Source organism: Vombatus ursinus, unplaced genomic scaffold (genome assembly GCF_900497805.2).
Source record: "Vombatus ursinus unplaced genomic scaffold, bare-nosed wombat genome assembly UNPS02014176.1, whole genome shotgun sequence".
NCBI lineage: Eukaryota > Metazoa > Chordata > Mammalia > Diprotodontia > Vombatidae > Vombatus > Vombatus ursinus.
In genome coordinates, this window is record NW_020953954.1 from 1,020,870 (window position 1) to 1,048,423 (window position 27,554).

Genomic DNA, 27,554 nt, shown 5'->3' on the forward strand with positions numbered 1-27,554 from the left:
GTTTCCTCCCATGAAATGGGGATAATAATCCCTAGGGCTCCTGGCGGGGAGGGGCCAGGAAGATAAAATGGGACAATGAAGTCAAGTCCCAGGAATGTAGTAGTGAGAGAGAGTGAGGGGCCTGGCTGGGTGCAGAGGGGCAGGGAGATTGGCAGGGGGTAGGATGCAGCTGGGGTCCTTGTAAGGCAGGACAGGTGAGAGAAGCTTTAAGAGGGTATCACTGAGGGGGGAGGTGTCAGGGGTTGCTAAGCCTGCCCCCCCCGCCCCATCACTAAAAGCCCCGGTGACCCCTCCCCCCAGGTCCAGTCTTGGCACCCCAGCAGGGCAGGGAGGCAGGGGAAACCAGGGCAAGGAGCCAGGCAAAGCAAGAGAACATGGTGCTCTGTCTATCCTGGGGTCTCCAGGAGCCAACGGGACGGACACAAATGCCCTTTTCCCAGGGGTAAATAGGGCCCAAACTTGGCGGATGGGCACAGCCCAGAAGGACAGGACAGGGGCTGCCCTCAAGCCACAGAAAGGTTCCCTGGAAGAGGTGCTGAGAGAGGGCCCTGGAGATTCTGTGCCAAGCTCTGAGGAGCCCAATAAAGACAGCGCCTGCCCTCAGGGAGCTTACAATCTACAGACAAGTCAGCGGAGGGGGTCCCCTGCTGCCGTGGGAGGCACAGCTTCTGGGCCTCATGGCGGGGTGCAACTCATGCCTCGGTCTTCCACTCCTCCAATCAGAGAGTCCTGACGAGGCAGAGGAACCTGGTCCAGAAGGGCCCTCCCCAAGCTGTGCGCCCCAAGAGAGGCCTATGGTCAGACCATGCCACTGTCTGGAATGGCAGCATCGAAAGAGCCAGGAAGGTGGGGAACAGCGGACGGGCTTCCGGGGGCCACAAGGGCCGGAATTTGTGATGATGGGGCTGAGGAGCTTGACTTTGATTCGTGACAAAATTCTCGAGCAAAGCATGGGAAAGGGTTTGTGAACCTTCAGAAGCCCCGGAACCAAAGAGGAGGAAGAAGGCTGGGCAGCCTTCCCCGGGGAAGCTCTGGGACAGCCCAAAGAACGATGGGGAGAGAGGTGCAGGACCTCAGGCTGCCACGAGGAACAGCCAAAAATGTCCCAGATGGAAACCGAGGGGGGGCCAGGAGGACAGGCAGGGGGCCCGGGTGGAACCCGAGGTGGGGGGGCCACAACGGGCAGGAGGCCTCAGGTGGAACCCGATGCGGGGGCCAGGAGGGTGGGCAGGAGGCCCTAGACAGAACCTCAGAGGCAGAAGGACAAGCAGGAGGCCCCAGGCAGAACCTGAGGTGGGGGGCAGGAGGCCGGGCAGGGGGCCCGGGTGGAACCCGAGGTGGGGGGCAGGAGGACGGGCAGGGGGCCCGGGTGGAACCCAATGGGGGGGGCCAGGAGGATGGGCAGGAGGCCCTAGACAGAACCTCAGAGGCAGGAGGACAAGAAGGAGGCCCCAGGCAGAACCCGAGGTGGGGGGGGGCAAGGAGGGCCCGAGTGGAACCCAAGTTGGCGGGGAGGATGGGCAGGCAGCCCAGGAGGAACCTGGGGGTTGCACAACGGATGGGGGCCCCAGGTGGAACCCGAGGCGGGGGCCAGGCTGCTCCCACTACCCATGTCATGACCCTCCATGAAGGACAGGCAGGGGTCCCCAGGCTGCAGAGCCAAGGACGGCTCATGCGACATGTGCCTTGGGCACCACCCTAGCTTTGACGGACAGGATGGACCAGATGCCTGACAAGGTCGCTGCTGCTAAGCCTGGGACAAGATGGAGAGGGGGATGAGGAGAGGGGGAGCCGGTTCCACGGTCAGAGGAAGCAGAGGCCTCCGGGGGCAGCCAGCAGTGGTGAAGGTGGCTCGATGCCATCCTAGAGAGGAAGACCCTTGGCCACGGTCTGTCCCCCAATGCCCATCGCAGAGAGAGCCACGATGCGGAAGCATCTGTCAGGGAAGGCCGTGGAGTCCTCTGGGCTCAAAAAGAAAGTCCGCTGGAGAGGTGGAGCTAACCTTCAAGGTATCTGGCAGCCTAGAAAGTGCCCAGAGGCCTAAACAGCCCAACCAAGAAGCATTTGTTAAGCACCTGCTGTGTGCCAGGCCCTGTACTCCACACTGAGAAAACAAATATGGTGCCCTCCCTGGTCTTGAAGCGATGAGGGTAAGCCCATGGAAAGGGGAAAACGAGGAGGGTGAAACACCAGTGACTAAGGGGACGGAGAAGCCTCCCCACAGAAGGCAGCAGCTGAGCTGCCCGGGGAGGAAGTGCGCAAAGATATTTTTTGAAAACTCTGGGAAATTCAGCTGGGTCATTTACTGGAGACTAAAAGAAGCAACTTGAACCTGCAACCAGAAGTCAAAATGAGCTGTGAGCAAGCTGACCGCATGTTTTAGGGTGTCTCCCCCACCCCACCCCGCCTCTTCTTTTTTAAAAAACTGGCTTTTATTTCCAGGTCCCTTCCCCCTCACCGAGAAGGCAAGACATGAAGAAGTCAGGCCCATCACAGCCCTGAGGCCATCAGCTCCTTTGTCTGGTGGCAGCTCACCCAGGTCCTTCACACACCCCTGACTTTACAGTGCTGTTGCTACTGTGTCTACCGCCTTCCTGGTTCTGCTCACTTCACTTTGCATCATTTCATAGAGGTCTTCCCAGGTTTTTCTGAAACCACCCTCCTCATCATTTCTTATAGCACAAAAGCACTCCATCCCAACTGTATACCACAACTTGTCCAGCCATCCCCTTGATTTCCAACTCTCTACCACCACACAAAGAGCTCTCCAAGTATTTATGAACACCTAATAACGAACGTTTATGTAGCACCTACCATGTACCAGGCACTGTGCTAAGCACTTTGAAATCAGCATCTCATCTATCCCTCCCAATGACCCTGGGAGGGAGGGAAGCTCTATTACAGAGCTGAGGAAACCAAGGCAGGCAAGGGTGAAGTGACTTGCCCAGGGTCCCATAGCTAGTAAGTGTCTGAGGCTGGATTTGAGTCTTCCTGACTGCATTTCTTTTCTTTTCTTTTTAAAAAATTTTTAAAAAAAATTATTTTGATTTATCAACAATCACTTCCATAAGCTTTTCAGTTTTAAATTTTTCTCCCCCTCCCTCCCCAAGATGGTGTGCAATCGGCTCTACATATACATTCCTATTAAACATATCTTCACATTAGTCATGTTGTACGGAAGAATCAGAAGCAATAAGAGGAACCACCAGAAAGAGACCGCAAAACACAACAGAAGAAAAAAAAGAGCATACAGCGTGCTTCGATCTGCGTTCGGACTCCGTGCTTCTTTCTCTGGATGTGGACAGCATTTTCCATCACGAGGCCTCTGGAGGTGTCTCAGGTCCTCGCATTGCTGAGAAGGGCTGAGTCTATCGATATGAGTCATCGCACGACGTGGCTGTCACTGCGGACCACGTTCTCCTGGTTCTGCTCACTTCACTCAGCGTCAGTCCATACGAGTCTTTCCAGGTTTTCCTGAAGTCCGCCACTGCATTTATTTTCAATAGAATTTCCCTTTCTGTGTCTTGGTGCTGAATTCTGCTGGTAACATACAGGAATGCTGATGATCTCTGTTTATTTTATTGTTGTCTTGACCAGTTTTTCAGCCGATTCTCCAGGGTTCTCTAAGATCCCATCACCCGTGTTTAGGGTGGCAGTTTTCTTTCTTCATCCCTTCCATCTCTTTTTCTCGTCTCGCTACCCTAGCACATGTTTCCAGTATGATACTGAAGAGCACTGGCGACAACAACTGTCTCTGCTTCCCCCCTGGTCTCCCTGGAAAGGCTTCTCAAGCTGTGGATTCTAAGATGCTTAAATAAGAAAGAACTCAATTCCTGGCACGAGGGACAGCCACCCGAAGACACAGAAGCTGGCGCCGGGACGCTGAGCGTGCCCACGTGGCCGGAACAGCGAGCTAAAGAAGGAGGCCGGGGCTCAGGTGTGAAGGGCTTCGGCCGCCCAGCCGAGGACTTTGTTTTTGGTCCTCGAGGCAACATGAGCTGGGGATGTTTCCTGAGCGGACGGTGATGTGGTCAGGTCAGCTCTGGGGGATAGATGGAGGAGGGAAAAACTTGGAGCTGGGAGTCCAACTGCAATCATCCAGGCTGGAGAGAGGTGACGAGGGGCCAGACTGAGCATGGCCAAGGGAGTGCAAGGAAGGGGGTAGATGTGAAAAATGGTGGGAGGGGAGAATGGATCAGACTGGGTGAAGGGCTGAAAACACCCTCAACAGAAACAGGGAAATCTGCAGGAAGGATGGATCTTCTTTTAGAAAAGATGATGAGCCCCCTTTTGGACCCGGTGAGCTGGAGACATCAGTGGGATATCCAGTTGGAGCTTACAAGCAATGCAAGAGAGGAAACGGGGCTGATTCAAGACTCATCTGCAAAGAGATGATAAATGAGCAAGTGACAAAAGGCCCAGGACAGGAGAAACGTCAGCAGGGGCAGCACATGGAGGAGAATCCGGCCAAGGAGACTGAAGGGTAGAAGGAAAACCAGAAGAGCCCAGAAAGCAGACACCAATCCAGAAGAAGGGGTGGGTGGGAGGGGAGCTGGAGGGTTGAGAATGGGCCATTGGGCCATGCAATCAGGACATCCCTGATAACCCTGAGCAGAGGGGTCTCCTTTGAGTGCTAAGGCAGGGCCAGACTCCAAGGGCTCGAGAAGTGAAGGAGACCAAGGTGGGGGAAATGGAGGCGAAGTGTGTGGGTGGCTCTTTCTGAAAGTTTCTCTGTGAAAAGTGAGGGTGCTTGAGAAGAAGGTGGCCCAGAGGGCAGTTTGAAAGATGGAGAAAACCTGGATCTGTCACAGTAGAGAGGAAGTAAGTAAAGATCAGACAGAGCGGCGTCTGGCAGGATCAAGGGCGTAACCGTGGGTGCTGGTCTTGGCGAGGAGAAGAGGGAGCCTTCCTCTTCAGACGTAAGCCCAAAGGTGAGAAAATGGGGGACAATCTCATCAGGCACGGGCAAGCTCACAACAAATGGCTTCTCCTTCGTGGTAACGGAGGAGGCAACGTCTTCTACTGGGAGTAAAAGGGATGGAAGTGAGGGAGGCTCGAGCTATGGGGGAGACGAGGGCTAGAGGCTGCGATGGGGGAGACCAACACCAGCTCAGCTCCACCCGCGGCCGATGGCCTCCCGTTAATTTTGGGAGAAACGGCTCCTTTCTGAGTTCATGTCGCAGGTCCTAACACAGAAATTATAGGCGTGTGAAAGCCTAGGCTTAATGATGATGTTCAGGTCGGAGACCAGATCGTGGACAAAACCAAATAAATCAAACAAAGACTATGTGTCAGACAACTCTTCTAGACAAAACTCCGTCAGAGCAGCAGAGAGGCGATTCTTGGACCTACGGCAATCTGGGACGTTCCTCCTGGGCCATAAACGTTCAAGAGAAGACAGATTCATGATCCCAGGCTTCCTTCAGCGTCATCAGAGCTGAACAAACCAACATCCTGATCTCATTTTAAACAAACCTAGTTCAACAGCCTTTATAAGTGAACTAAGTCAGGTTACAGATCAAACTATGGGCCAGCAAAGGGCAGACTGACACGTCACCACGAGCCTGGGGACGTCGAGGGTCCTCCTCTGACTCCTCACCTGAGCAGCGTTCAGCTTGCACATCTCGTGGGACAAGCCTGGGTCAGGCAAAGTTACTACTAACGGCTAATTAAATGTTCAGAAGGAATGGCGTGAGCCCCAAATAGTAAAGATTACTAAAAGAAAATAAAAAAACATTCCCATCTTACTCTTCTTCCCAACTCCAGCCCTCATACTAGGGCACTTCAACATACGTCTCTCCCCAGTCCTCTGCCATGTCAGCCATCAAAGGGGACTACTCCCTCCAAAGTTCTGAGGGGCCCTCGTGGTCCTCTGCAGCCTAGGACACGGGGCACCACCTTGTGACCCTGCTCTCTCCTGGTTCTCCTCCTCTGTGCCTGTCTGAACGCTCCTCCTCAGCTCTTTTCATGACTGGCACTGAACGGCACATGATGGAGGGGCTATGGGAAAGCAGGCGCCTTAATTCATGGCTGGTGGAGCTGCCAGTGGGCCTGGCCAGTCTGGAAAGGCTTTGGGGAGGATGCCCCAAGAGTCACTGAGCAGTGCTGACCGAGGGCCAGGGTGGGGGTTTGTGCCCTAACGGCTTGCTGTCCTTTGTCCAAGATGGGGGGCAGGGCTTGCAACAGGGATGTCAAAAGGCCATCCCAAAAGAAGAGAAGGAAAAGGGGGTCATTGAGGCATTTTGTTAAAAGCCCCAAGAAACCATTAGGAGGCCAGGGGAGAAACAGACAAGCAGGAGACTTTGAAGGCTATAGGCTGGATTCATTACACTCCTTACAAGTGCTGGATTTGGGGTTTGTTAAGTGGAAGGGTGGAGCAGGTAAGCCAGGCCTTGCCTCCCTCCATGGCCCACACCCACACGAGCAGCTCTCACAAATCAATGGTGGAATGCAATTAAGGGGAAGGTCCAGTTGCACCTCCCCCGGAAACAGAGGTCCAGCTGTGCTGGCTACTCCAGGGCGGACCTGGTAAGGAGGGAAGCACGGGCCTGGGGGGAGTCCCTGAGGGCCAAAAGAGAAGCCCTGAAAACAGCTGAGCCCTACTGCTCAAAGGAGAGGGGAGTGGGTATGCGTTGGCAACAGGTGTGTATATATGGGTGCGTATGGGAGTGTGTGTGCCTGTGCAACAGGTGTGTGTGTGTGTGTCTGTGTGTGCATGGGGGTGAGTGTGTAATACGTGGGTGGGTATATATATGTGTGTGTATATGCATGGGGGGGTGTGCGTGTATGTGTGCGAGCATGTGTGTGTATGTGGATTGCCCCCAAGACTACACACAAGATGCTCTCTGGCCTTCAGAGCCCTGCAGTACCCCCCCAACTCCAGTCTCCTCACACCTTCCTCGCTCCCCCCACAGCCCTCCAGCTGTCCCAGGAATAAGAGCCTCCGTCTCTGCCCCAGGCCGGGAGCATCCTTCTTCCCTTGCTCCAATGGCTGACCTCCCTGACTTCCTCTACGTCCCCACTAAAATCCTACCCTCTCCAGGAACGAAGCCTGCCTCAGGCCTGGCCACTGCAGGGCCTTCCCTCTGTTCATTCTCTCCTCTTGAGCCTGCACATAACTTGTGTTCCCCTTTAGACTGTGAGCTCCCTGAGGGCAGGACCTGTCTTAGGCTTCTTTTTGCATCCCTAGAGGAGACACCTAATAAACGCTTATTTCCTTCCTCCCTCTCTTCTTCCCTTTCTTCTTTCCTCACTCCATCCTTTTTCCCTCACTCCCTTCCTTCCTCTCCTTTTCTTTCCTTCTTTCTTCCTCCTTCCTCCCTCCCTCCCTTCCTCTTTTTCTTTCCTTCTTTCTCTTTCTTCCTTCCTCCCTCCCTCTCTCCTTCTTCCCTCCCTCTCTTCCTTTCTCCCTTCCTTTTCTCATTTCTTCTCTCCCTCCCTCTTCCTTCCTTTCTCCCTTCTTTTCTCATTTCTTCCCTCCCTCTCTTCCTTCCTTCCTCTCTTCCTTCCTCCCTCCCTCCCTTCCTTTTCTCATTTCTTCCCTCCCTCTCTTCCTCCCTCCCTCCCTCTTCCCTCCCTCTCTTCCTTCCTCCCTCCCTCTCTTCCTTCCTTTCTCCCTTCCTTCTTTTCTCATTCCCTCCCTCCCTCTTGCAGTAACTTCCTCCTTGCTCTGCTTGCCGCCCAATGCTCCCCTCTTCAGTCTGTCCACTACAGAGCTGGCAAACGCCTTTCCTTAGACACGGCTCTGGCCACACCAGGTTCCTGCTCCAGAAACTTCACACACTCCCACTGAGCACCTCCCTCGGTTTGGCGTTGAGGGCCCTCCACACAAGGCAGCTAGAGCCCCTCTCCAAATGGGTTTTAGACACTTATTCTCCCTCGATTCTGTGGGGCTTCTAACAGGGTGAAAGCTCAGTACTTATTGATCCCATTGAACTGAAGTTGGAAGGAGCCAGAGGGGACACAGGGCTTAAGGCCATGACTTTTTGGAGGAGCAAACAGGGCTCGCAACCACCACGGTAGCAGACTGAAATCACAGCTTCCTCATCTCTATTAAAGTAGGGCTCCCGCAGGAGAAGAATCTGGAGGGAAGGTCCCTTCCCCACCTCCAGGCCCCGTCTACTCTCAATCCCGTGCCTGGCACACAGTAGGCCCTAATAAATACCCGTTTCCTTCCTACAGACAATCCCCCTTCCCTGCCCCCAAGGCCATCACAGACAGACAGGGTTCTCTCTTGGCCTCAAAGCTCTCTAGGGGAAAGACTTTGGGGTGTCCTGGCTTCGAGTGATGAAGACACAACCTTATCCTCCCCTGGCCTCCCCCCCGGCTCTGCTGTATCGACCACAACGTCCGCCAGAGCGGCTCTGCTGCCTGGCCCGAGGGCCCCTTCCCCAGTCTCCACCCAACTAGCCCAGGGGTGATCAGCCCCCCTGCCTTCATGTCTTCTCCTTGGGTTCTAGTGGCCAGGTTCCAGGTTCACAGGTCTGGAAGTAGAAGAGACCCCTGAGGCCACTGAACCCACCCCGTCCTTCTACAGATGAGGAAACTGAGCCGCAGAAAGTCCAAGCCACTTGTCTAAGGTCACTCAGCTAGCAGGTTTCAAAGTTGGGATTTGAACTCAGGTCTTGCAGCCCTCAGCCTGCCCCGCCCAGACGCCCGCTGTGCAGACTTGACTCTTTCTTCCCACGGAGAGGCTGAGACGCGCCGCTCTCTCTCGCTTCAGTGCCCAGCCTCTCACTCCTCTGCCCGCGGCCTCACACGCTCTCTATTCCACAGCTGAGCTGCCGCGAGTGAGCTCTGGGCCAGAACGTGCAGAAGCGGGGACCGACCTCCCTGGAGAGTGGATGTGGGTGACTGTATATGTATGCATGAGTGTGTACGTGTGAGTGTGCACACGTGTGTGAAAGTGTGTATGTTGTGAGTGTGTAAGAGTGTGTGCAAGAGTGAGTATGTACATGCGTGTATACAGATGGTGTGTTTGTGGTATATGTGTGTGTGCACAAGTCTCAGTGTGTATGTGTGTGTCTCCCTGGAGAGGGCTGTGAAGGCACACACCGTCTTCTTTCATCTTTCCCTCTCCCTCAGCACCAAGGACAGGGCTCTGCATGCAGCAGGCACTCAGCCAACGCTGCTTCTGTGGCCAAAGTAGGGGCAAGCTTGCTTTCAGTGTGCAAACAATAGGAGACACCCTCAAATGCCAAGACCCCAGGAGCTCCTTCACAGACCTCTGTGTCCTCTCCCCTGCGCTTGGGAGAACAGCCCTGTCAGCACCAGCGCACCAAGCATCCTCCAGAAAATGGGCCCACTGCACTGGGCTCAGAGGCATCCGCCCGTCTCTAAGAGACAGTGAAGCTTTGGAGGGGGCGTGCAGCGTGCAGCGAGGGAAGAAATGCCCCAGGAAAAACCACCAGAAAGGATCCCCTCACCACGCAGAGGCAGGCCGTGGGACACTCGGGGAGTGATTCTAGTTAAATCAGCAAATCAGGCGGGGGGCCCTTGATTTATGCCACCAAGCCACGCCACAGATCAGAGGGCCCAGCAGCGGCAGGTGCTCAGCTAACAGCTACCCTCCTCCTGAACACTGGGGGCAGCTGGACCTCGCCCTGTGCCTGCTGGGAGAAGGGGCTGGGGCCCCGCTGTCGCGGAACTGCAGGGGGAGCCCCGGAGAAGGTCTCCCTGCCCCACACTGACAGAGCGCAGACCCTGGCAGCCAGGGGACAGAAGAAACAAATCACAGCTGTCTGGGGGGCCACGGGAGCCCACTCCCCACCGGAAACAAGAAGAAAGGAAGCTCAAGGAGCAGGGGCTTATGCAGCCGCCACCCACAACTCCCTGAAATGCACCAGCTGGGGCTCCCACCGCGGGAGCCTCGACGCACCCGAAGCTGGTCCCCAGGGAGCCCTGTGTAACCAAAAGCGTCCCCAGGAGGGCTCCGCTGCACTCGGCTGCCCAAGCCCCTTGTCAGTGGCGGGGGAGGGGATAAAGCAGAGAAAGGAAGCCCCTGGGGGAGGCTGGGCCACTGCGCCAGAGCCCCGGGGAGCCCCCTGCTCTCTGAAAGAGAGCGTCACGGCTCCCCTCCTCCCCCTCATCCCTCTTCCTCCCTCCCCTTCCCCTCACCCCTCTTCCTCCCTCCCCTCCTCCTCCCCCCCTCCTCCTCCCCTTCTCTTTCCCCTCCCCCTCCCCCCTCCCCCTCCCCCTCCTCTCCCCCCTCCCCCTTCCTCTCCTCCACAGCCCCTGGGTGAAGGTTCTGGCTTGGGGCCTCTCCCATCACAGCCTGTAACCTGGCCGCGGAGCCAGGAGCACAGCAGGGCTCGAGGACTGGACCTTCTCAGGAGCCTCCCGGTTCCTGCGAATCATTTCCTTCCTTCTCCTCTGTCCTGCCCCTAAACCCAAGGGTCCATTTGTCCACACTTTCTTTCAACAAGCATTTATTAAGTGCCTCCTCTATGCCAGGCCAGCCAAAGAGAGGAGGTCTCTGGTGGGGCACATGCCTTTAACTCCTCATTGTTAGAAGGCCCTCGGGGCACCACGAAGCACAGAGCGCTGGCCCTGGAGTCAGGAAGAACTGAGTTCAAATCTGACCTCTGGCTGCACGAATCTGGGCAAGTCACTTCATTGTTATCCGCCTCAGTTTCCTCAACTGTAAAATGGGGATGCCAGGCGACTGTGCGGATCGAATGAGAAACCTTATGGCTCTGTATCAATGCTAGTTGGGTCCTCCCCCTCCTCCTTCCCAGAGAATTCTCCAGACCCGAGAGTGTTGCTGCCTGCCCAGCCTCACCAATCCTAACCCATCTTCCAAGACAAAGCCTCCATCTCCCTGGCTGCGCTCAGTTGCCGCAGCTGCAGGAATGTGCCCAACCACAGGTTAAGAAGGGAATCCAGAGTCCTCCCCCATCCCCCACGTCCCCTCCCCACCAACCCCCCTCACCCCACGCTAGACACCTTCAAACAGCTCCAGAAAATACACCAGACCAAAGCCTGATGTGGAAAACCAAGAAGTCCCAGAGGGTCATTTGTCCAGTCTGGCCAGCCGAGGAGAGAGAGAGGGCTGTAAACACGGGGCAGGGGGTCCAGAAAAAGCCTGGCTTCAGCAGTACCCCACCTGCTGGGGAGAGGCAACCCCAGAGCCACAGAACGCAGCTGGCACCTTTGTCGCCCACTACCCGGGATAGACTGAGGAGGTGACCTGCCCCCAGGGGTGGAGTGATTGGGACTGGCCCCAGCAGCAGGCCAGGGGCTCAGCTCCAGCTGCTGGCCCAGTCTTGTTCCTGCAGGGCAGGAATCCCAGACCAGCAGAGCCTCCCCGCTGACTCACCGAGCCTGGACAGGGGGGCGGAGATCGACTTCTGCCCCACATCAGGCCACTCTGGGAGCACTGAAAACTCTCAAGCCCCGAGTCTGAGCGGTCTCTGAGATAGTGGAATAGCACAGCACTTGCCACTCCAAGGAAGTCACAGCAGAAGCAGCCCAGACCCTTCCTTCAGAAGTGCGCCGACCTCAGCCCTCACAGAAAGTCATCCTGCTTCAGAAAGTAGACTGGAAGAAGGAGCAGACAGAGAACCCCGTCATCAAAGAGCTGTCATGGTGACAGGGACGCTCAAGACGAAAATGCAGAAGAAGAGAACGGCTCCAAAATGTCCACAAGCAAAGCCTCAAAGAAAACTCAGCTTGGGCACAGACTCAACTAGAATTCCTGGAAAAGAAGCAGCAAGACTTCAAAAAAAGTTAAAACTTTTTATAAATGGAGAGCAGGAGAGGAAAGAAAGAGAAAAGCAATGGGAGCCAAGGAAGAAAGAACTGGAAAGGGAATTAACAGCTTGGCACCAGAGGAACAAATCTTTGCCCAAGCAGCAAACTCTCTGGAAATAAAAGAGGACCGAAGAGAAGCCAGTGACTCCATGAGACCAAAAAAAAAAAAAAATATTAAAACAAAGTCAGAAGACTGAAAAAAAAAAGAAAGAAAATTCAAGGTATCTCATAGGAAAAACTACTGACCTTGTAAACAAGCGAGGAGAAAAAAATTTAAGAATTGTTGCACCACTTGAAAGCTGTGATCAAAAAATGAGCCTGGACGTCAGATTTTAGGAACTCTTAAAAGAAACTGCCCAGATCTCTTAGAACCAGGGGGATGAAGTGGGAAGAATCCACTGGTCAGCTCCTGAATGAAACTCCAAAATGAAAACTGCCAGCACATCATAGCCGACACCCAAAGCTTCTATGTTAAAGAAAAAACACTACATGAATACCAAAGAGCCAGAGTCAGGATCACACATGACTTAGCAGCCATCACTATAAAGGAGCAGAGAACCTGGAATACGATATGCCAGGTGGCAAAGAATACAGGCTTACCACTAAGAATCACTTACCCAGAAAAACTGAGTATAATCCTACAGGGAAGAAAATGGACCTTTAAGGAGATAGAGGAATCCCAGGCATTCCTGCTGAAAAGCCCTGAGCTGCGGAGAAACTCCAAGTTCAAACACAGGAGTGAAGAGAAACATAAAAAGGTCAACACAAAGGAACAGTGCACTGTCAAGAATCAAACATGGATGGACTGCTTCCACTCTAACACGGCGAGATGATACATGTACATGTCCCCAGGGAGGAAGTCCACTGAGGCCTGGGAGTGACCACTCTTGTCTGCATGATTTTAAGGGAAGGATGGAACAAAAGGGGGAGGGGAGGGAAAGGAAGGTTGGGAAAACTATCTCACTTAACGAGGGTGCACAAGCGGACATCTCTGCAAACCAGGAGGAGGGGGTGTGAGAGGGGCCGATCCCTGAACTTCCCTCTCATCCAAGCTGGTCAAAGGAGGGAATAACACACACACAGAGCTGGGTATGGAAACACATTTCACTCGACAAGGAAACAGGGAAAGGGAAGAAGGGGGAATTAGAGGGAGAGTAAATCAAGGGAAGGACTAGTCCTTTAAGGATGTACAGACATATCTCAAGGTCTTTTGGGGACGGTAAAGAATGGGAACCCGAGGGGTGCCCATCCACTGGGGAATGCTGAATAAGTTGTGGCCTGGATGTGATGGAATCCTATTGTGCTTAAGAGATGGTACAAGGAACGGCTTTGGAGAAACCTGGGAAGGCTTGAATGAGCTACTGCAAAGTGAAGGGAGCAGAACCACGGGACAGGCCGTACAATGACAAAGAAATTGGAAAGGATTAGGACCGAGGTGTCAATTCCCCTGCTGCCGCAGGCAGAAAGAAGCCCTGCTTGGTCTGGGCCACACAGAAAACAAGGGCCCCTGGCTCCAGGGTAGGGAGTGCGGAGGGGCGTGGATTCGGACCCGACCCCTGACAGTCTGGGAGGCCTCAGGAGAGCCTCCATGCTCCCGGCAGGCTCGGCTCCATGATCTCTGACCTGCCTCCTAACTTGTATATCCAAGAGCCAATGACTGCAGCAGGGTCCTGATAGGGCTTAGAGCATCAGGGCAGACGTAAAGAGACGGCTGAGCTAGCCCCCATCCCCATTCTACCCAGAGTCAGACTAGCCCCTGAATATCAGCCATGAGAGCGCTCTGTAGTCAGAGGGAAGAGGAAAAATGCTGAGGTGACCTGGGGCCCACAGAGTCATCATACTTGGTCTGTGGACAAGGAAGGAGAGAAATGCTGCTGAAGTCAAGCCAGCTTCTTGGGCTGTGGCCACAGAGTCCCCGTCTCTCAGCAGTCTGAGAAGGCCTCTAACCCTGAGCTCAGGGCCTCCCAGCCCCCCATGCCCCTGAGCAGTCTCCCAGAGGCCCTCTCGTGGATCCCCAGGGATCTCTGGGGCTACCATGGCCCCAGCAACGCTGAATCCCCTCTGTGCCTTGGGCTCCCCAGGGAAAAGTCAGGGAGGGGACTTCAGGAGAACATGCACGGAGACCACAAAGACCATGCCAGCAACAGCTAACATTCCTGGACTGTGGATGTCCGCATTCTCCTGGACAGGGCTCAGGACTGCTGAGCGGGAAATGGACCAGCGCTCCCCTACCCCCCCGGCTTCTGGGCCTCAAAGCGGCACCAGACTGAAGAGCAGACATGAGCCTGAGCTCTCCACTCAGGGAGAAGATGAGATGAAATTCAATTGCAACAGAGAAGCTGAGGGAGGAGGCCCCACAGATGCTTCCAGCTTTCCTGGAGCCTGCAAGGGTCAGGTCCTAGGGTTGGGAGCAGACCTTGGTGAGCAGGCTGATGGTCCAGGAGAGAACTGAGGGGTTGAGGGACTGGAGGTCCCGGGGAGGATGAAGAACAGGGCTTGGGGCTTTGGGGGGGGCAGGGAGACAGTAGGGTATCAGGTGAGGGGACTTCAGGTGCCTCTGTGGAGGGTCTGAGCGTGTCTGAGGCTGTCGGACCACTCCTCAGTTTCCTTTGCTGGATCGCCATCCCCCAGTAACCTCTGTCCTGGGCCCTCCGCTCTTCTACTGCACGGCCGCTTCACTGGGGGATCTCGTCCGCTCCAGGGCTTGATTCTCATCTCTGAGCTGATGACTCTCAAATCTACGTATCCAGCCCGAACCTCTCTGCTTGACTTTGAATCTCAAATCTCCAAGTGCCTACTGGACCTCTCCAGATGGAGGTCTCGTAGACATCTTCAACTCCACACACCCAAGACTGACCTCGTTATTCTTCCCCAAAAACCTGCCCCCTTTGAGACTTTCCATCCTCCCCCGTTACCCAGCTCTGCAGCCGGGGCAGCCTCCTCAGCTTCTCTCTGCCTCTGACTCCTCCACATGCAATCTGTTCCCAAGGCCTGGCCTCTCCACCTTCATTGCCTCTCCCCAGCACGCCCCCAGCATGCCCCCACCCCGGTGCAGGCCCTCATCACCTCAGCAGTAGCTGCTCGGGATACTGCCTGCCTCAGTCTCTCCTTGCTCTAATCCATCCTCCACCCAGCTATCAAAGTGGCTTTCCTAAAGTGCAGGTCTGACCGTGTCACCCTCTACCCTCCAGGAGCAAATATGAAATCTTCTGTTTGTAGGCAGAATCAATGTGGGGAAGCAGTAGGAAGCCTGACACCCTTGTCAAGCCTACTCTGAATTCTAACTGGGAAAACCAGGAAAAAGTCACAGTGAGTCCATTTTTCCAGCCCAGGGTGGCTTAGGGAGATGGGCAGAGAAGTCTGTGGACACTGGAGATGGGGTCTGGCCAGGAGCCCATCTGTGCCAGTGGGACTGAAAGAGCAGAGACTGGGCCCCAGGGCAGGAAGAATATCCCTAACATCCCTAATCAGGGTGCCCTGGGATCCCTTCTGCCATCTGATGCCAACTGGCACTTCAGTCAACCACAGCTGAGTTCTCAGTTGGGAAGAAGGGAGAGTCTGCCAGTAGGGGCAGTGATGATCAATCACCGAGCCGGGGGCAAGTTTACAAAGGAATGATGCCTCTGAACCCAGTAGCAGAGCAGAAGGCCTGTGTTGTCTTACTAAGTTGCTGCTTCCTCTTGGAACCTAGCCCGCTTCTGAAGGGCACCAAATCTCAATAAATGCCTTCGCTTGGATTAGATGTAGTCTGAGTCTGTGAATTCTTTCGAGATGATCCCCACAACAAACCATGAAACCGCAACATTATACTTTGGGATCAGTGAAAACTTGAAGGCCCCTGACCTCAGCTATGAAAATGAAAGGAGGATATAAGAGGACAGAAGCTTGGGTCAGACACCTTCCAAGAGGTGAGCAAAGCGCCTACTAACATCAAGTCCAAAGTCAAGCAGTAGGCTGGGAGAATGAGCAAACAAAAAGAGAGAAAAGAAAAGAAAAAGAAAATCATCATAAAGAGCTATTATGGTGACAGAGAAGCTCAACACAAACCCAGAAGAAGATAATGACTCCAAAGCATCTACAAGCAAAGCCTCAAAGAAAACTGCAGTCTGGACACAAGCCAACCAAAATTTCTGGAAGAAGTAAACCAAGAGTTAAAAAATGATTTTAAAAACAAAATAAAAGCAGTAGGGGAAAAAATGGGAAAAGAAATGAGAGCTGTGGAAAAAAGATACCAAAAGAGAATTAACAGCTTGGCCCAAGAGGCACAAAACCTTGACCCAGAAAATATCTCCTTGAAAATTCGAATGTGCTAAATAGAAGCCAATGACTCCATGAAATACTGAGAAATGTTAAAACGATGTCACAAGGCAGAAAAATAGAAGAAAATGTGAAGCAACTCATAGTAAAAAAAAAAAACACTGACCTGGAAAACAGATTGAGGAGAGATAATTTAGGAATCACTGGACTACCTGAAAGTCCTGATTTAAAAAAAAAAAAAAAAGCCTAGACATCATAATTGAAGAAATCATAAAAGGAAATTGCCTAGACCTCTTAGATCCAGAGGGCAAAGTAGAAGTAGCAAGAATCCACCAGGCACCTCCTCAAAGAAATCCAAAATGAAAACTCCCAGGAACCTTATAGCCAAATTCCAGGGCTCCCATGTCAAGGAGGAAATACATCAAGCAGCCAGAAAGAAATAATTCGAACACCTAGGAGCCACAGTCAAGATCACACAAGATTTAGCAAGCACCATTATACAGGAGCAGAGAGCTTAGAGGACGCCATTCTAGAAGGCAAAGGATCTAGGATTACAACTAAGAATAACCTACCTAACAAAACTGAGTATTATCGTATTGAGGGGAAAATGGACAATTAATTAGAGGACTTCCAAGCATTCCTGATGAAAAGACCAGAGCTAAATAGAAAATATGACGTTCAAACACAGGTGTGAAGGGAAGCACAAAAAGATCAATATGAGTGAACAAAGGACTAAACAGAATTAAATCGTTTACATTCTTAAACGGGGAGAGGATACATGTTTCCCCTCAGAACCCTATCACAATCAGGGGTCACAGCAGTCTGATTAGACAGAAGGCCTGAGTTATTCTACTATGCTCTGATGATAGTAAAAGAATAAAAGCAGTGTGAAGAGGAAGGTATAGGGAGTGGGGAGAAGAGAGAGGAAGAACTGGGAAAACTATCTGATATAAACGTGGTGCATGAGTGGAAGGCTAACCACAAAGGAGGACGGAGTAGAGGGGAGCAGTACACACCTGAACCCAACTGTCATCTGAACTGCTCAAAGGAGGGAACACACACACACCACAGCTAGGTGCAGAAATACATCTTATTCAACAGGGAAAGCAGGCGTACCGAGAGGGAGAGCAGATTAAGGGAAGGACTAGTCAGAAACAAACCAAAATGAAGGCAGGGAGAAAGAGAAAAGGAAAAGCATAAGAGAATAGGATGGAAGGTAATACACAATTAATGATTGTAACTGTGAATGTTAATGGGAGGGACTCACCCAGAAAACGGAAGAGGACAGCATACTGGACGAGAAACCAGAGTCCAACAATACGGTGAAGAAGAAACACACTTGAAACAGAAAGATACGCACAGGGTTAAAATAAGGGGCTGGATTAGAATCTATTATGCTTCAACTAGAGGAGAAAAGGCAGGGGTGGCAATCATGATCTCAGACAAAGCAAAAAGAAAAAAAGACCTAATTAAAAGTGAAAAACAGGGAAACTACATTTTGCTAAAAGGTACCATAGACAATGAATTAGCACTTATTCTAAACATACACACACCAAATCTAAACTTAAAGAAAAAGTTAAATGAGTTACACGAAGAAATAGACAGTGAAACTACAATAGTGGGGGCTCTATCAGATGTAAATAAATCTAATGAAAAAAATAAGTAAAGAGAAAAGAAATGAAAGTCCTGAATAGAATTTTGGAAAAGTTAGATATGGTAGAATTCTGGAGAATATTCAATGGGAATAGAAAGGAATGTACCTATCTCTCAGCTATGCATGGCACCTTCTCAAAAATTCACTATATATATTAAGGCATAAAAACCTTGCAAACAAATACAGAAAAGTAGAAATATTAAATGTATCTTTTACCAGCCATAATACAAAAAAAAAAATCATTCAATAAAGGGCCTCTGAAACAAAGATTAAAAGTTGGAAACTAATCAGATTGCACACCGGCTTGGGGAGGGAGGTATGGAGGGAGGTGGAGAACAATATAAAACTCAAAAGCTTATGGAAGTGATTGTTGAAAACTAAAAATAAATTAATTAATAAAAAGTTGGAAACTAAATAGTTTAATCCTAAAGAACAAATGCATTCAGGAATAAGTCACAGAAATAATCAATAATTCCACTGAAGATAATGATAATAGTGAGACAACATATAAAAATTTGTGGGACATGGCCAAAGAAGCAGTTGGAAAAATGTATATTTCTAAATATCTTCATCAATAAAAGAGAGAAAAAGCAGATCAATAAATTGGGTACTCAATTAAAATAGCTAGAAAACCAACAAATTTAAAATTCCCAATTAAACACCAAAATGGAAACCATGAAAATCGGAGAGATGGACACAAATAAAAGCAAAAAAAAAAAATTATTGAGTTAATAAATAAATCTAGGACCTAGTTAAAAAAAAACCCAATAAAACAGATAAACTATTAACTTGATTTTTAAAAAAACCAAATGACTAAAATAAAAAATGAAAAAAGGTGAACATACAAGCACGACAAAGAAATAAATGTAATTAAGAGCTATTTCACCCAACTATATGCCAATAAAACTGACAATCCAATAAAATGGATGAATACTTACAAAAATATAAACTGCCCAGGTTACCAGAATAGGAAAAAGAGTACTGAAATAACCCTCTCATGGGGCAGCTAGGTGTCGCAGTGGATAGAGTACTGGCCCTGAAATCAGGAGGACCTGGGTTCAAATCCGACCTCAGACACATAGTACTCACTATGTGACTCTAGGCAAGTCACTTAACCCTAACTGCCTCACCAAAAAAAAAAAACAAAAAACCAACCCAAACTAATTTCTCCTTTGAGGGCAACTAGGTGGCACAGTGGATAGAGCACCGGCCCTGGATTCAGGAGGACTTGAGTTCATATCCAGCTTCAGACACATAACACTTACTAGCTGCATGACCCCGGGCAAGTCACTTAACCCACTGCCTAGCTGGAAAAAAAAAAAAAAGAAATAGCCCTCTTTTAGAAAAATAAATTGAACAACTCAAAGTAAAAAATCCCAGGACCTGATGGACTTATAAGCTAATTCTACCAAATATTTAAAGAATGATTAATTCCAAAACTATACAAACTGTTTGAATAAAATAGGAAAATTCTTTCCAAATTCTTTCTCTCATAAATTTGGTCTTGAAACCTAAGTCAGAAAAAGTCAAAGAAAAGTACAAACCAATATCCTTAATGAATACTGACGCAAAAATTCTAAATAAAGTATTAGTAAGGCAACTACAGCAACCTAAAACAAAGCATACACTACGTCCACGCTGCATTTATACTGGGAATGTTGGGCTAGTTCAATATTATGAAGAAAACTGTAAGCATAATTGACCCACGCTGTAACACAAAATCATACAACTCTGAACAGACAAAGAAAAAGCTTCTGAATAGATACAGTGCCCATTCCTGTTTAAAACCCAACATTAGAAAACAAAGGAATAAACAGAGCTAGGTAGCACCATGGACAGCGCACTGGGCCTGGAATCAGGACGATGGAGTTCAACTCCATCCTCAGACCCTTCCTAGTTGCTTGGCTCTGGAAAAGTCACTTAACTGCTGTTTGCCTCAGTTTCCTCAACTATAAAATGGGGATAATAATAACACCTACCTGATAAGGATCAATTGAGATAATATTTGTACAAAGCACTTAGCACAGTACCTGGCACATAGCAGGTGCTTCGTGTTCACTGACTGACTGACGCGGTCAGACCTATGAATTCAACACCTACAAGGAGGATGGTCTGCAGTGGGGACAGATGCCAGGCAAGTAGGCTTCTGCTTCTGTCGCCCAGGGGCGACAGAGTCCACAGGGGCCTCAAGACTGGCTGGCCCAGCTGGAAGTCCAGCACCGAGTCAAACATCAGGGGCTGACTGGGAGTTCCTGGGGGGGCTTTGGGCAGGAGGGAGAGAACCTGCAAACTCCAGCTGGCCTGGCCTCCAGCTTTCCTCAGTGAACACACCAGCCAGGTCGGCAGCTCATGGAGGAGCTGATGGCAGATGGATGAAATGAGGGAGCTGGGGCAGCCAACCCAGTGTCCCCAGGCGCCTCTGCCTGGGAGGACCCCCCCATACAGTTAGGTAGAGGACACACCGCTGGCCCTGCTGTTCCCTGATACCTCCAGGTTCTCTCTCCTTTCCTTGCTATAGCTCACACTGTACTGACGGAGGGATTCAAGGCATCAGGCCTCACGCAGCATCCAGAAGACAGGCCGAGGGCTGAGCAGCACAGGGGCATACTCCCACCCACACCCACAGTGGCCCTGGGGTTCGGGTAAACCACAGCCTGCTACCCAGAGGTGGAGAGCTCCCCCTGCTTCAGGAGGAAGGCCAGGCAGAGCGGATGTGTGTGGGACAGCCGCATCCCTGCACACGCCCATGTTTGTGAACAGGAGAAGGGAGAAGGGATGGTGGGGCTCCCAGAGCAAGGATGACCACTGGCCCACAACAGCAAAGGCAAATGAGGTTTCTCTGCAGGTCGAGTTCAGCTAAGACGCGGAAATCACCAGCCTGGACCACGGCCTCGCTCTCAGAGCAGAGTCAGCAGAAACGTGGGGGGACAGCCTGGGCAGATGACATGTGCGCCCCCACCCTACGCCAGAAAAGAGTCAGATGGAACGTGGCAGGATAAATGGGAAATCCAAAAAGTCAATTGTCCATGGAGGGGATGGGGGAGCAGGGTGAGACCCGAGTCTGTCTGCCAAGCCCGCAGCCTTTAGCTTTTATCAAAGACCTGCTCTGTACCAGGCACCGGCTCAAAGACAAAGATGAAAAACCATGCCTGCCCCCACGGACAAGGCCTGACATTCAAGGCAGAAGAAGCACCTCCTGGTGGCTGCACCAGCTCTTCTGACCTCCTCTTCCTTCTCTGAGCGGTCAGCCCACAAGCCCCCTCTGCTCCTCACTCACTCTAGGCCGCCACGCCCCGTCCCCTCCACGAGGTCCTCCTTGCCTCCCCATCCCCAGGCTGATCACCCCTTTCTCCTCTTCAGATGTGGCCTCAGACAGCTAAGGTGCCCTACCTAACACTCCCAGAGGCTGCAGCCACGCCCATCTCTTCACCCCCACCCCTACAGTAACTGCCGCACCAATCCCTAAGCCCTCGATTTGGGTGCAGAGGGTGACAGAACCAACCTTCGGAGAACTCTGCCACGAGGCCTGGCCTTGCTGGGGCTGAAGCTCAGCTCTCCTCCCCAGGGGGCAGGGTCCTCAGCACTTCTCTCTCTCCATCTCCAAATGCCCAGGTGCTAGGACCCCATTGGCGCTGACCAGCCCAGAGACGCAGGATCTTAAGGGAGCCTGGGCCAACAGGCCAGCCCCAGGAGAGTTCAGTGCCATTCCACCCACCTCCTTGGCACACTGACCACTCATTGGCCACTCCCCGCGCTGTCACACTAGCTCTCACCGATAGACATCGGCTGCGGGCAGGAAGGCCCACCCCTCTTCCCAGGGTCTTCCCACATCTGGAAAGGGCCCCTGGGAGGTGTGAGGGGCAGCACCTCCCTGGGGGCTCTGCTCTGACCACCCCATGGAGGCAGGGGAAAAAGGTGTGCCTGGGAGGTCACGCAGAGGCCTTCGGCTCAGGCTCTGAGGGGGCAGATTTCCCAGCACCCGTGCTGACTGCTGTCTCCATTGGGGGGCTCCCTGGTAAGCATGGAGGGTCCTCCTGGAGCCCCACCACGGGGCAGGCGAGGCGGGACGAGCACTTATCAAACGCTGCCTGTTCTGTGCCAGCCACACCGCTTCCATTTGGTGATAAGTGCGTACAACAATCACCTCCCTTGCCGGGCCGGTGAAGGGTGTGGGTGGCACAGAGGCCCCTGGCAGGTGCTGCCTGTGTTTGCCAGTCTCCACGCGTACCCAGCACACCGCTTCGTCAGCAGCCCTGAAGGGCACCTCACGGACCCCGGAACGTCTCTCAGAGACCTGCCCTGGAGCTCAGCCTTTGAGAGGGTCCCGGGGCTGGCGCATCCCCACGGGAGGTGACCCTCACTCACATAGTGAGCCCAAGGACAGGGCTCAGGACAAACCTTCCAATGCCGGGGTAAGGAGCCCGGAGGAGGCCCAAGGCCACAGGCCAGCTCCTCCCCCTGAACACAAGCCCAGCAGCTCAGCCTGGCTTGGCCCGAGCTCTCTGTCTACTCACCCCGGGACGATGGTGGACGGGACGACCAGGATGACCAGCAGCTGGGCCTGATGCAAAGCCTCCACAACATGAGTCAGCGTGTGCAGGAGATCTCTGGAAGAGAGGGGACGCATTTCACCCCAGAGTCCACAGGACAGCAGCGCTGCCCCTTCCAGACCCAGCTGGAGGAGGGGCTCCCTTCCAGCCCCTTGTGCTCAGACTCCAGGCACGAGCCGGAACCCCACTGGCTCCCCTAATCCAGACAGCGCCAGTCACCTCTCCAAGGGCCCACTCTAGGCTTTCCCCAGGAATCAGTCGAGCTCGCCGGCCTCTTGGATGCCATTTCTGGGAGTGTCTGCCTCCTCCTTTTTTGAAATGGAGACAACATTGCCCTTCCCTGACCTCACAGACACTTAGGTTTCCTTCTAAGCCAGACATCCAAGTCCAAGGCACTGTGGGAAGTCTCCCTCTCGCCATCCGCCCCAGAAGCAAAGAAGGAGCTGGCAGGGAACGCTCCAGGGGCGGAGGGAGCACCAGGCACAGCCTTCCCCACCACGGGAACCTCCGGGAAGGAGGCCAACCGGGTGCAGCTCCACAGGGATAGGCCTTCTCAGACAAAGGTCTTCTCACGATGATGACAGACAGGCTGCTGGGCAGCCCTGGGACAGGGTCTTGGCACATGGCTGGGGAAAGCCATGTGACTTGTGGGGGGAGGGCTGGCCTTTGCCCTGGGTCTCTCCCCTTGTCCACCTCAGTGTCACGGGGGCTGGGGCTGGTCAGCAGGATCCAGCTTGACTGGGCTTGGGGCTCTCTTGGTCTGCCAGGGCAAGAGGAGTGGAGGGCAGCTTTACCCCCATCTCTGTCCACTGAGCTGGAGTCCAGGCTTATTGGCCAGGGGGGAGACGTTCTCCAAGGGGAGTGTGATCTCAACAGAGCTGCTAAAGCCTTGGTGGACCTTGGCCAAATAGAAGGGCCAGCGCCCCCTTCCTCCAGCACTAAGGGAGAGGAGAGGGGAGTGAAAACCAGTGGAGGGTTGGGGGCTGGACGCCTAGTTCCGGCTTGAGATGCTGGATTCTCACCAGGAATTTGAGAGCTCCTCCCCCAGAGAAGCTTAGGGGCAAGTGCTCTGCCCTGTGCCTAGCCACAGGGCAGAGCCCCAGCCCAGCTGAGCCCCCATGACAGAGGCAGAAGCAGAGCCCACAGGAAAGGCAAAGGCTGGAGAGCCGGGCGGCCTGTTACCAGTGGGGTTCTATCAGCATTTCTGTGTGCTACTAGATAACAAAGCCCAGCGGCAAGACGCAGAGAGAGGAATTCCATTTAAAGTTACTGCAGACACTATAAAATACCTGCCGAAACAAACTACAGGAACTCAATTACAAAACACTTTCCACACAAAGAAAGTCAGATCTAAATAATTAGAAAAACACCAGGTGCTCATGGGTAGGCCAAGCTAATATAATTAAAACGGCAATTCTACCTAAATTAATTTACTTATCCATACCAATCAAACTGCCAAAATATTATTTTACAGAGCCAGAAAAACTAGTAAGATTCATTTGGAAGAACAAAAGGTCCAGAATATCAAGGGAACTCATGAAAAGAAATGCAGGGGAAGGCGGCCGAGCCATTCCAGATCTTAAATTGTATTGTAAAGCAGCAATCATCAAAACTGCTTGGTACTGACTAAGAAACAGAGTGGTGGACCAGTGGAATAGGTTAGGTATGCAAGACACAGTCCTCGATGACTATACTAATCTACTGTTTGATAAATCCAAAGACCCCAGCTTCTGGGATAAGGACTCACTCTGACAAAAACTGCTGGGAAAACTGGAAAAGAGCATGGCAGAAACTAGGCATAGACCAACATCTTATACCCTATACCAAGATAAAGTCAAAATGGGTACACGATTTGGACATAAATGCTGATACTATAAGCAAACTGGGAGAGCAAGGAATGGTTTACCTGTCAGATTTATGGAGGACAGGAGAATTTATGACCAAATCAGAGATAGAAAACATTATGAAATGCAAAATGGATAATTTTGATTACATTAAATTGAAAAGTTTTTGCACAAAGCCAATGCAACAAAGATTAGGAGGGAAGCAAAAAACTAGGAGAGAATTTTTACAACCAGTGTCTCTGATAAGAACCTCATTTCTAAAATATATAGAGAAGTCAAATTTATAAGAATACAAGTCATTCCCCAACTGACAAATGGTTAAAGGATACGAACAGGCAATTTTCAGATGAAGAAATTAAAGCCATCTACAATCATGATAAAATGCTCTAAATCACCATTGATTAGAAATGCAAATCACACAACTCTGAGGTACCACATCACACCTATCAGATTGGTCAACATGATGAAACAGGAAAATGATAAATGCTGGAGAAGATGTGGGAAAATTGGAACACTAATGCATTGTTGGTGGAGTTGTGAACTGATCCAACCATTCTGGAGAGTAATTTGGAACTATGCCTAAAGGGCTATAAAAATGTGCATACCCTTTGACCCAGCAATAGCACTTCTAGGGCTGTATCTCAAAGAGATCATACAAATGGGAAAAGAGCCCACATGTAAAAAAATATTTATAGCAGCTCTTTTTGTGGTGGCCGAGAATTGGAAATTGAGGGGCTGCCCATCAACTGGGGAATGACTGAACAAGTTGTGGTAAATGAATGTAATGGAATACTATTGTGCTACAAGAAATGATGAGCAGGCAGACTTCAGAAAAACCTGGAAAGACTTGTATGGTCTGATGCTGAGTGAAGTGAGCAGAACCAGGAGAACGTTGTACACAGTAACAGCCATGTTGTGTGATGACTAATACTGATAAACTTAACCCTTCTCAGCAATACAAGGATCTAAGACATTTCCAAAGGCCTCATGATGGAAAATGCTACCCACATGCAAAGAAAGAACTATGGAGTCTGAATGCAGATAGGAGCATATTATTTGCTATTTTTTTTTCTCCTGTTGAGTTTTGTTTCCTTTTCCTGGTGGTTCCTCCCATTGGTTCTAATTCTTCTTTACAACATCACTAATGTAAACATATGTTTAATAAGAATGTATATGCAGAGCCTATAGCAGATTGCATGCCGTCGTGGGGAGGGAGGGAGAGAAAATTTAAAACTCAAAAGCTTATGGAAGTGATTGTTGATAAATCAAAATAAATTAATTAATGAAAAAAAAGGATTTGGAACTCAAAACTTTAAACCAAAAAAAATTTAAAAAAAAAGGGTTTCTATGGGGGCTGCCCTTGTATGCGCACCCTGGGGGGGGGGTGACAGAGACACCCTAAGTAGAATTCCTGATGCGGCTCTGCTGGAAAATATCAGGGAAACATTAGAAAAACAGCGCCTCCAGAGGAGGGCAGGAGGAAGTTCGGGGGGACGGGGAAGGGAGTGGAGCAATGTTGTTACTACCATGGTCAGTCCAATTCACACTCGGCTTCACACAAGAGAGTGCAACATCACCTACAGTCCTCCCCTTCTGTTCATCTTATCAGGAAATGCCAGTGTTTGCTGACGTCTGTGAAGCTCAGATTCCTCTAAAAAGGCACAAGATGCCAGGCCTCAGGACGGGCGGGAGCTCCCCGGGGCTGTCCCAGGCAGGAAGGCTGGCCCCAGCCTCAGCAAGCTTGGAGGAGACAAAGGCAGAGTGGGGACTGCATCTTCTGGGCGTGACCCAATGCCAGGAGCCAGGCGGCACGGGCCCACGGCGCTGCCAGGAGCTGGCTCACGTGAACTCTCCCCTCCAGAGGCATATTTGGGGCCCACATCACCCAAGCCTGCTCTGGAGCTGGTACTGGCCAGTTCAGAGGTCAGCAAGATTGCAAGGGGAATAGGTGACCTACCCAGGAGGACAGACTTGAACTCAATCAGGCAAAGAGAGGCTGCATGGGGGAAGGACAGCAGCGACAGCTGGCTGCCTCGTCAGGGGGCCTGGATTCAAATCCTGCCCTGGCCGCCAGTGGGACTCACCCTCCTGCCCTCCTCTGTGAAAGGAGGGGCTGGGACCCTGCGGGCTCTTCTCAAAATTTGGGCCAGGTTCTAAAGGAATTCGATGTCTCACTCCATTAGTCTAAAGGAGTCAGGCTTCCTTGCGTGGGGAACCTCTCCTCCCCCCATGTCCCATGCCTCCGGCCTGCAGATGGCCTGGCACCAGGAAGGAGGCTCAGGCTCACGCCGCTAATGATCTCCCCTCACTGCCCACGGGGGTGAGAGGACACAGCAGCTGCCTCCCAGTCTCTGATGGGCTGATCAGCCCGCTTCAGACAACCCTCCCCAGTGAGGAGAGCTGTCCCGGGAAGGGCGCATGCTGGGCCCTCCAGCAGAGACAGGGATGCTTGCCCGGACACCGGGCCGGATTCTGGGACTCCTGGGGGGAGGGGCGCAGGATCTCCTTGCCAGGGCTGCGGTGGCAGCACGGGCTGCCCCCCCCAAGTCTCCCTAAGCCCTCCCTGGTGGCTGTCACCTGCCATCACCTGCCAAGAAGACTCTGGGGGTGCAACGGGAAGTCTGTTCCTCATCCTCTTCCCCAAGGGGAGAACAGCAACCCTCAGCTGGTCACCATCATGGCCCCAGGAGGGCAGCAGCTCATGGAGGCACTGGCAGAAGAGAACGCAGCAGGAGGACCTCAGCACCCCCGGACTGTACTCCAGCCCCTCCCACGTGCTACCCTCTGCCGCCATCCTCTCAGGCCCTGCTTTCTCTCCCTTCACTCACCCAGCGACCAGGCATGGGCTCAGGGCCCAGGATGGTCACGAGCCAGACCCACAGCTCTGCCCTGAGCACCACCTGAGGGAAGGAAGGACGGGCTGCTGGGCAGCCCGGGGGAAGAGTTAAAGGCCAGAGTCAAGGGCCCCAAAAGAATGGGCCCCAGCAGGGATGGTGTTGGGACCAGGAAAGAGGAGAAAACTGGCGGAGAAACAGTGCCTGGCCCCAAGAGGAGGCCCAGGACAGACCATGAACACTGGCAAGACACCAGGGAGGGGCCCCGGACGCCCAGGACCCAGCTCTGACCAATGAGGCAGATTGGGCTTGCCCACATCCCCCCGTGTTCCCAGTTCTGCAGCCCAGCAGAAAAAGCCAAGAATCACTCTCATGTCCCCCTGAACTTTCTCTTCTCTGGGGAAAACACCCCCAAGTCTCTTCTGCCAATACTCCTGCTGCATCAACCTCAGGCCTCTCCCTAGCCTTGGTGCCCTCTCTCAATGTGGCCAGCAGGGACGAAAGGGGAGCGTTGTGGGCATAAGCCTTTATCTAGCACCTACTATGTGCCAGGCCCATGCTGAGCGCTTTACATGGCATGCTGGGCCCCGATCCCTCACCAACCTGCGTTCCTAGGCTCGCCCTCTCCTGGGCCCCCCACCAAGCCAGTCAGTGAGCAGAAGGC

At 52.2% G+C, this 27,554-nt stretch overlaps 1 protein-coding gene across 1 annotated transcript in view; it reads right to left on the bottom strand.

Moving 5' to 3' along the window:
- The window catches only part of CHID1 (chitinase domain containing 1), a 90,512-nt gene that overhangs the window by 37,955 nt on the left and 25,003 nt on the right, over positions 1–27,554 (bottom strand). Inside the window, exon 8 of the mRNA XM_027860197.1 lies at positions 22,177–22,269. Coding sequence (XP_027715998.1) covers positions 22,177–22,269 — 93 coding nt within the window. The remainder of the gene's footprint in view (positions 1–22,176; positions 22,270–27,554) is intronic.